This window comes from Salvia miltiorrhiza, chromosome 3, assembly GCF_028751815.1.
Source record: "Salvia miltiorrhiza cultivar Shanhuang (shh) chromosome 3, IMPLAD_Smil_shh, whole genome shotgun sequence".
Classification (NCBI taxonomy): domain Eukaryota; kingdom Viridiplantae; phylum Streptophyta; class Magnoliopsida; order Lamiales; family Lamiaceae; genus Salvia; species Salvia miltiorrhiza.
The window spans coordinates 54,842,408-54,853,008 of record NC_080389.1 but is presented as its reverse complement, the minus strand read 5'-3'; the positions used below and the strand labels follow the sequence as shown (position 1 = coordinate 54,853,008).

The 10,601-nt window shown below is 35.9% G+C and overlaps 1 protein-coding gene across 1 annotated transcript; it reads right to left on the bottom strand.

Annotated features, from left to right (window-relative positions):
- Positions 1–4,939: 4,939 nt before the first annotated feature.
- On the bottom strand, positions 4,940–9,002 carry LOC131014492 (glycosylinositol phosphorylceramide mannosyl transferase 1-like). Its single transcript, XM_057942483.1, has 5 exons — positions 8,570–9,002; positions 7,658–8,054; positions 6,724–6,887; positions 6,558–6,628; positions 4,940–5,427 (listed from the first exon to the last, which is right to left on the bottom strand). Exons 1-5 carry the CDS (start codon positions 8,824–8,826, stop codon positions 5,267–5,269), a joined length of 1,050 nt encoding a protein of 349 aa, XP_057798466.1. The 5' UTR covers positions 8,827–9,002; the 3' UTR covers positions 4,940–5,266.
- Positions 9,003–10,601: the final 1,599 nt, after the last annotated feature.

Here is a 10,601-nt window from a genome sequence, read left to right as displayed (position 1 = left end):
TGTTCGGGACATTCGTATTCCGTGCTTCTGGGCAGTTCATCGCCATGTGTCCTCCTTTGTGACATCGGAAGCATACGTTCTCGCCAGATTTGCACTCTCCAAAATGGTAACGCTGACAACGTGGACAAAGAGGTTTGTGTGGGGCCAATTCTTGGTCGTCTCCCACATTACTCCTTGGTTTTTTTTCTGGCTGGGAGTTTCTCATTTTGTCTCGATCATCCCAGTGCCTCTTTTCTCCAGTATGTTGAGGTTGAGCCACAGAGTTGTCCAGTTTCAGGCGTGATGCGACTGCTTGGGCTCGTTCTAAGATTTCCGAGTATGATGTGATGTTTAGAGCTGCTAAGTGGCCTCCAATCTCAGGGCGTAACCCATTCTCAAATCTCCATGCCTTCTTTTCATCGGTGTCCACCAAATGGGGAGCAAAACGGCCTAGTTGGGTGAATTTCCGCTCGTATTCCAGAACAGTCATGTTTCCTTGCTCCAAGTTCATGAGCTCTATCTCCTTTTGTTTGCGAAAACTCCTTGGGAAAAACTTCCCCATCACTTTCTCCTTGAACGTTCTCCAGGTGATGGCTCTCATCTGCTCTTCAGTAAGGGCAGCAGTTTCTGACTCCCACCAGTGTCCTGCATCGTCTATTAGTTGGAAGGCTGCACACGTCACCTTCAAGTCATCCCTGCAACGTATATAGTTGAAAATGCGTTCCATCTGGCGCATCCACTCCTCGGTCCCTAAGGGTCCTTCGTTCCCTCTTAGAATTGGCGGTGCCATGCTCCGAAATTGAGCTACTACTCCATTTCCACCTTCTGCTTGAGGTTGATGCGGTTGTTGAGGCAATACTCCTCTCAGTGCTTGTGCAAGCACGTGGGCCAGCGTATTAACATCATTTCGATTTCGATTCCTATTCCCCATCGATTGAGTGGCTTCGCTATCAGATTCTTCGTCTGCCGGAGGTCTCCTGTTACCCCTTGTTCTGGCCATAATCTAAAATATTGCGGTATATAGTAAGAGTTATGCGACAAAAACAACTATAGGTATTAATTCTCATTGATACTAAGAGATTCGTCGTCCCAATTCTTGTACACTTGTTGGTACCGCTGTACTTATTCTACAGGTTTTGCGTGTTCTAATCATCTAGATAAGTAATCTCGAGGACATGAGAAAAAAAAAATGAAATAAAATCTAACTTCATCAAGAAAACTTAAAGCATCATAAATATACTTTTGACTTTTACCTCACTCGGTAGCGATGTGGCGGTTGCGATGATGGTCATTTTTCTTAAAAAGATTTTTATTGCAAGTCTACAGAAACGTAGACCTGCTCTGCTACCCTTGTAACAGCCCGGCTCCAGAGTTGACGGCTGTCCCCACAGACCAATACGAGTCTTTTCTAGCGTGTTTTATCCTCACTCGCACGCTCCCTGAGAAACTTCCCAGGGGGTCACCCATCCCGGAATTGCTCCAAGCCAAGCACGCTTAACCTTGGAGTTTCTTCCGTTTGGGCACCAGAAAAGAAGATGCATCTTATTGATATGAATAGCCCAATCAAATCCTTTAAGCTCTCCTCGAATATGCAGTCCCATACCTGCATATTCTCGGAATCCCTCTCGTTCGGGTGTGTTCCGGTTCATCCCTGCGCCCCTCCGCTTGGAAGTCTTAACCGGAGCCGCTCTTTGTCCGTGCCTCTTTGCACCGGCGATCACTCCGTACTTCGTCCCCGGGCGTCACAGGCCCACCAGCTTCCGCTTGGTTCGTCCCCGAACCACACCGTACTGGGAGAGGTTCGGCTCTGATACCACTTGTAACAGCCCGGCTCCAGAGTTGACGGCTGTCCCCACAGACCAATACGAGTCTTTTCTAGCGTGTTTTATCCTCACTCGCACGCTCCCTGAGAAACTTCCCAGGGGGTCACCCATCCCGGAATTGCTCCAAGCCAAGCACGCTTAACCTTGGAGTTTCTTCCGTTTGGGCACCAGAAAAGAAGATGCATCTTATTGATATGAATAGCCCAATCAAATCCTTTAAGCTCTCCTCGAATATGCAGTCCCATACCTGCATATTCTCGGAATCCCTCTCGTTCGGGTGTGTTCCGGTTCATCCCTGCGCCCCTCCGCTTGGAAGTCTTAACCGGAGCCGCTCTTTGTCCGTGCCTCTTTGCACCGGCGATCACTCCGTACTTCATCCCCGGGCGTCACAGAAGCAGATAGAAATACATGCGCAAACGGTGGCCGAAATTCTCGCACGAAGGGAAGCCGAAGATCTTTGATTTTCATGTTTGAAATCTACGTAATTTAAATGTAAGTAATTGTTTTATTTAATTTTGTGTAATTGCATTAATATAATTTCTGAATTTAAATAAAAGCAAAATTCAAAAAATAATACTAATTCATATAAGTTAGTATGATGAGTAAACTCAGTTGGCTCATAAGTGGGCCTGGAGTATGGATGAGTTAAGGTTTGGTTCAACTTATATTGATGATCTAATACAAGATTTAACTGACATCAAATTATTAAATAAATATTTTTTTGATTCTGCAATAAAATCATATTTAATTATTCAATTGAACTAAATATTATTGAAAGTGAACTTTAAACTCAAAAGAAAAGAAGAAGAAAGTGAATAATATACGAGTTTTTTTTTTTTTAATTTTATAGGGTTTATAAGCTCTTGAAAATTAATTGACAAATTAAGATCTTGTAAGATCTAAAACTAAACACTAAAAGTGTAAGTTCATCAACACATCATATTTTTCATGATCTTATAAGTAATAAAAAAAAACATCTTTAATAAGACACTTACTTACAAGTATCTTATTGCATGTGAGTGATATGCACAAGAATTTTTTAAGGAATAAATAATTTATAAAAATAATCCTACTATACTTATTACTTCTAAATATATTATTCTTATTCCATATATCCCCGATTCATAATTCTCTGTATCTTTAACTATGATTTTTTTTTAACTTATAATTATCTATATAATTTATAGCATTTTAAAATAATTTTGACAACTTAAAACTCTAAAAAAATACTATTAAATTCTATGAACGTTGAAAAATTCCCTTAAAATGTTATTTAGGGGAATTCTTATAAAATGTTGAAGTTAATTATGAGATACTCTTCCAAATCCATTTGAAGACAACTATTTGAAACTAGAAGAGAAGGAAATACGAAGAAAAAAGAATGAGCTTTAACCAAACGCACCCAAAATAAAATGTGAATAAAACATTAGAAAAAGGGTTTTGATTAAAGAAATGTGGAATGGTCAAGTTATAAATGAGAGGCATGTGGGACTTGCTTGGACTAATAGCTATCAATCTTGATTTCCTCAAAATTTAGAGTCAATGGTCCAATCACTCCACATGCCTTCCCAACATCAAAGTCGGCAATAAAATATTAGTACTAAAGCCACGTCGGGGCTACCCACGCTCTTGTCGTTTTCTTACAAAATTTAACCTAATTAATTTTGTTAACAAAAATTTCACCTAATTTCCCCCCTTGCTACATCCAATCCCAATTAATTGGATTATATCATTGTTTGCCGCTGCCAAGCCAGTTTGATTTTGAATTTTTTATTGGTTCATCATTCCTAATTCCAAAATTGTTTTTTTTTTTTTTAAGTTACAAGACCTCTTACAAAAAAGAGTCTTTGAGTGCCTCAACTTTGCCACTAGAGCAAGGCATCATCGGCTAGTTCACGTCATTCATAATTCCACTATTTGTATATTTTTATATTGGGATATTAGTGAAGTGCAAATTCTTATTCTCAAAAGGTTGAATTAACACAAAAATAAAACCAACGTAACTTATATTTTGAAAATTAAAGTTGTACTATGACTAAAAATATATACAACTAAATTTAAAAAAACGGCGTAGTTGACGAAGTTTTATGTAAAAAGTTGTTGGTACTAAAGAAAAATTTATTATTTATTTAATGAGTGGAAAAATGATCCGACAAAAAGATATTATAATTAATAAAATTATTTTCAAAAAAATTAGGATGTATTTTTGTGAACATATAAAAATGATAAATTATAACTTCTTTTTGTGGACGAAAAGAGTATTACCAACCTAATAAAAAGATTATTTACTTTTATCTTATTTGATTAAAACTATCAAAAAGATAAAGATCATAAACTTTCAACGATAAGAATGTTCCTCAGTCATTATACTTTATTTTTCCAAAATTCATTATCTAGATATTCATTTCGACAAGCACCAAGGGCATCTTTAATGTTGTGCACCATTATACAGTAACTCTACAAATAAAATAGAACAAAATTTCAACTTCTATCTTCCACTGCCTCCTCAATTAGACAACAAAAAATGAATATTCCGACAGATACCATTTTATTTTATTAATCAATTCTTGATTAATATGTTATTAATGCAAAATAAATACCACAATTTATAATAAGCCTCATTCCATTCTTCTAAGATAAGATAAGAAGTAATAATAATGCATACAAGAAAAAAATAAAAACAAAAAAAATATCGCAAGCTACGATGTTGCGCTAGAAAGACTGTAGCAATCTTTATTTTACGATCCAAATATAGCGCACGGTTGGAGAATTTTGAATCTTTACAATAGCTGAGTGCTATAATAAGTCTCCCTTTGAAGATGGTGTAAGGAAATATCTTAAAATACAAACATGCACCTATCGTAAAAAAAAAAAAAAAAAAAAAAAAATACAAACATGCACCCAAAAAAAATAAGAAACATTGTCGGATAAAATTCATAATGTCAGTAAATTCAATTCAATCTTTCAAATTCGAATTTGTATTCAAATTTATCTCTTCAACGTACAAATTCGAATTTCAGCTATGAAATGGAAATGAGATCTCAACGACATCAAGTCTGAAATATTCTCCAACGAATTAATCAAGCAAATTGAGGACATATGAACAACTTTGAGAATAATAAAGAAATAAAATTGTGAAAATGTAGAAAAGTATATAAACACTATGTATTGATTATTTACTTGTTATCTATTCGAACTTTTACAAATAATGACAGAAAGCAACTACGTAAAATCTAAGTAAATGAAATTAAAGAAGTAAACTATATAAAGAAAGGCCTAAACAGCAATAGTTAATGTGTTTGGAGAGACAGAGAGACAAAGGGGGTGGTGGCAACGGCTCAAAAATGCGTCGGTGAGGGCGGTTAGGTAGGGTCGAACTATAACTACACACAAAATGCAGCCCCGAAAAAGACATGGGTGTCGCCCCTACCTCTTATCTCACTATTAAGTGATGAAGACCAAAATTACCAAGACCATTTATGTCTTGCATCCTCAGCTTTGACATTGGTCGATACCAACGGCATTGTTCCATACAATGAAACGAAATCGTTGAGGCATTTCTTTCTCTTGTCACTGTGCCCCTTCACACTGCTTATCCCCGACCAACCAATCTCATATATCTTCCCTAATAGTTCACCAAAAATGCTTTAGGTTATGTATATAACATCTAGCAACAAGTTGGAAATTAATTGTGACTATATATGCAAACCGACACACAACATTATCAGCTTAATTAGTTGCCTATATAGCATACAATAGCTCATAAATATTACATGGAATAGTAAGATTAAGCACAGAATGCTTCAATGAACAACTACAGCATATATAGAGATGTACATGTCGCCCAGTCAGCTTCTTGTTAATTATGTTAAGCTAGCTTCTTTTGGCTAGTAATTATTGTACACTTGTGTCGAATTCGTCAAGGAATTGAACACAATCTTTGTAAATATCGTCTTTTATTGAATTCATCAAGTTTAACAAAAAGTTCTTTAACTATTGAGTGACATAATGCATTTCATTTTGAGCATTAATTCTTAACAAAACAACAACGAAAAATGTTAGCATGTCCTTTCTCTGTCCCCTTTCATGTTGAAATATTACATGGTAATAGTTGAAAAACAAATTCTGCTATCAACATATATATATATACTAGTCTTGGTTTCTATGGACCACTTTGCACTGCATTAAGTATGGACCCATACACCTTTACACTACAATCTTATCCTCCTAAATAACCGTACCGAAAAGAAATAGGCTAAGTGAAGTGGGATGGAGAAAGTGTATTACAATATGGCTAAGCCGTCTTTTCCTACGAATAAAACACACATGCAGGATTCACATTCTATATGTAGTCTAAATAACCTGTATATTTTACTCCCTCCATCCCATGAAGCATGACCCAATTCTTTTCGGCACGGAAATTAAGAAATTGGTATTTTGTGTGTTAAGTGTGGTAGGTGAAATAGTGAAACAGTGAAAAGGTGAATAAAGGTAAATTTTTTGCCATTTTTAGAAATAGGTCAAGCTTCGTGGGACAAACCAAAAAGGAAATTGGGTCATGCTTCGTGGGACGGAGGGAGTAATTTTTATACCACTAAAATAGTGCTAGTTGATCTGATGGCATGATATAACTATATAATTATATATACACACATTATGCGTACATATTTTTTCATAAGTGGCAGGTTAATCAAGAAAAATGGCAAAACACACATAGTGAGCAGAGTTAAAATGCATCCAAGAAAAACATATTACCTTTAACCCAGATTGGAGGAGCCCTGCTGGCATTAGCCACTAGAAGAGACATTGCTATGTCTTCACAGTTCCTGATAAACATATGTACAATCAATAAACCACTAATCAGTTATGAACAATCTAACAAGTAATAGCAGAGATGAGATGAGATCAAATCAGTGCATACCTTGCTCTGCTTATATAATCGTGAACTGATGGTGGCATCTTGTTGGTGTACAAATCCAAATACTTCTTGTGGAAGAAAGCAGCTTTTGAAAGAACCATACTGTAAGTGCCGGTCCACCAAACTGACCACCATCCTCCATATTCATAATGGGCCTGACCACTTCTCTACAACAAATGGATAATTTATCATGTGAAACAGGATTAGAAGCATATCCTATGGGAGTTTTTACAATTTAGGATTAAACTAGGTAGATAAAAATAGGATAGGCTAATCTATTAGTTACTAAGATGGATTAGAAACTTGGGATATCCTAAACCCCGTCATTATTTTCACAATTTCAATAACTTGCTTGATTCATATCCCGTCGAAAGGGCTAGGATAGAAGAAATCCTTGTGATGAAGGTAAAAATACTCAATCATGCATACTGTCAATCCTTCCTGAATAGTAAACACCCTTAACATATACAAAGTAAAACATGCGAAGTTCATATAAATACTGAGGTAACAAATATGACTTTCATAGCTGCTCAAGCTTGCTTTATCAGTGGCATAAATTGCATTAAAACTTCAGTTATAACTTATATAGGCAGACAGGGACAATCATCTGTTTGCTAAAACCTATTCAAACTTTGCCAGTCGATATTTCTCAGCAGAAGAAAGACCATCATCAACAGAAAGGGATTTGAAATGCTTTAAAATAGTACCACTGGAAAATATCAATATCAGCTACAACTATCATTTCTATAACAATAATTATTCAAACCTCCAATGGCTCAGCAACTCATATGTCATACAGTCACATATCATAGAAAAGGTGAAAATAATTGGGTATATATGCATCTCAAGAAAGAGGAAAGAAGAGATAAGGGCTAAATTTAACTGTGGGATATATGCTACTCCATGATATAAAGCACGATATGTGTAAGAAACTAACCTCCCCATCCAGCCAATGCACACGGGGAACAAAACCCACCATTGTAAGTGGAGCAGTTTGCCATACAGTGAATGCAAAATCCAAAGTTCGACAAGGAATGATAACATCATCATCCACTGAGAATATAGCATCAGTCCTGAGATCCTCAATTGGTTTGAATCGATTATTCAGGTTATCTTCCTCGTTTAAGTCAAACCTAAAGTTGGGCTTGTGAACTGTCTGTGACTTCTTCCGCACCACCTGCATCAAGTATTCTCTAAGCTTGGACGAAGGCAGATCATTTTCACTCCAAACCACATGTATAGCATCAGTCCCTTGGCAGGAGGCATAATGAGCAACAGACTGCTTAAGTAGAGAATTTCTCTTCCAAGTGTTGATAAGAACTGTGTATCCACCCCTGCAATAAAATGACATACAAAACATATAAATTGATCATTGCAACACAACTTCAGTTTCAAGAAGAAATCCATATGCTATAGCCAAAAAGAAAAATAAAGTTTATATCATTTTAACCAGGTAAACACAAACCAAGTACAAGTTCAAGACTAGCTTAGATAATCATCATCATTTCATAAAACAGTGTTGAATTCAGAATAACCAACCAACCAAACGTATCAGAATACCAATACCGCAACAACAAAAGATGAAACTAAAATAAGAAATACAAATTGAACGAAAATTGATTCTAGTAAATACAATCCCAACACAATACATCGAAAATTAATTCCAAGTTTTGGCTTAGGGAGACATATTTAACATCACATGGAACTGCCAAGCGATTAGGAACTCCCGATAATCTTCTTGGGCAACATTAATAAAAATTAAGAGAACAAAACATCAAATAACTAACTAGATCAAGCACAAATAACACCGCACCAATCAATTTGTCAACAGATGAAACTGATGACCAACCTCGAGGGTGAATAAACGGAAGAAGCATAATGAGGGTTCCACCCCATAAAAGACGACAACTTCGAGCTGAGGAAACAGAGGGAAGTGAAGAAGCATAACAGAAGGAGGAGCTTGTACTTGGCGCTGCCAAGAAGCAGGCGAAGCCTGCGAAGAAGAGGCGAGCGGCCGCCGCGATTCGACGCTTTCGCCTTGGCGGGAGAGTAATCGCCACCGTTGCCGTTCTGCGACGCATCTCGGATGGCGATGAGGGTCGACATCTTCACGCGTCCGTTCAACGGGACGCCGCAGAATCGCTTAGGGTCGGTGACCAGGAAAATCGTTCCGGCGGCCGGCGCTACGGCTGCAGTGAATCCGGCGGGTGTTATGTTCAGTATGGCGCGTGACGGAGTTGAGGCACCACACTTTCCTTTCCTTTTCTTCTTTTTTAGACAACTTGACACGTCAGAGCTGTGTTCGTTTATTTAAAGTTAGACCAAGTCATAATTTTCAAAGTAAATTTGGAAGGTAAAACAGTCACTGGCGATTTTTCAAAATAAATAAACAGTCGTGGTCTATGCATTGTTCGACTCAATCTTTTCTTTTTTGAGGGTCATGTTTGACTCAATTTTGATTTTGGGAATTCAATTCATGGCCTCCATTTTATTCTTTAGTCTTTTATTTAAAATAACAATTAAAAATAATTAAAATTTTACTATTTTACCTTATTTTTATTGCTTTCAAATTAAATTAAATTTGTATAATAAATTAGTATAATTTTATTTAAATAAATTTAAAAGAATAAATACGTATAACTCTCATCGTAATATGACAATATTTATAGCCCCCATCAAAATATGATAAAATAAATAAACACGTTTATACAAACTTAAACCTTGTAAAGAAATTAATCCACAATTCAAAATTTTGAGAATCACAAAAAACTACCAACTAATTATCAAATTAGGTTGATTTCATAATTCCCTTACATAAAATTCAGAGCTTCTATTGTTGTCCCAATCGAGGACAACTAGAATGCTTGGATTTTTATGAAACCTCTCACAACCAAAATTCTTGACGAGCAACAACTGCTTTGGTGTCTTTGTACACTAGCATGACTTCTCTCCAACTGAAATTCTTGAGGTGGATTGCAGCAACAACTTTTGATTGAGAAGCAGAGCACCATGATGAATTGATGATCCAATGAAGTATGGTGATTCTTGAGGCGATAGCAACAGACTCGTTCCAGGTTAGATAATTGGGACTCACTTTGTTGCTGATATCTATCACAAAGTCTACTTGAGTACATTTTTGCCAATTATTAGGACAACAGTAGAAACTTCAGATTCTATAAGAAATGGTGAAATCGACGTAGTTTGATCTTTTTGCTCATATAATGTCAAGGATTTTTTTGAAAGTGGGTTTTGTCACAAAGAATTAATCGATATTTCTTTCATCTGGTTCTCAAAATTTTGAGTGGGGTTATACAGTTTTTTGCAGGGTTTATATCTGCATAAATGCATTTCTTTATTATATTTTGAAAGGGGGCTATAAATAATTTAATATTACAATTGAGAGTTAAATAAAATTGTCAATTTATTATAAATTTAATTTAATTTAAAAACTATGAAGTGTATATGATAAAATAGGAAATTTATAATTATTTTTAATTACTATTATTTTAAATATAGACTATAAAATGTAAAATATGGACTATGAATAGAATCAGTACTTGATTTATCGATGACTGTTACTACTAATGATCGGGCTGGGCCGAAAAATTATGAACTCCTACCAAATCTGAGTTTTAGTAAAAGAAAATTGGTCAAACAAGACTGACAAAAACTTTATTGTGTTTTTAATTATTTGAGCATTTTATGTTCAATCTAAAATTACATCGAGCCTAAAATCTCTGGTCCTACCCCGACTAAAAAGAAAATTGAAGTGAACTTGTTTGTCGGCTCTATCGAAGACTTGTTGCCTCCTCATAACTAAATACACAGCAACAAATCCATTCTCAATTAGTTACTAAAAATTCCTTAAGTAAGAGTGTGAA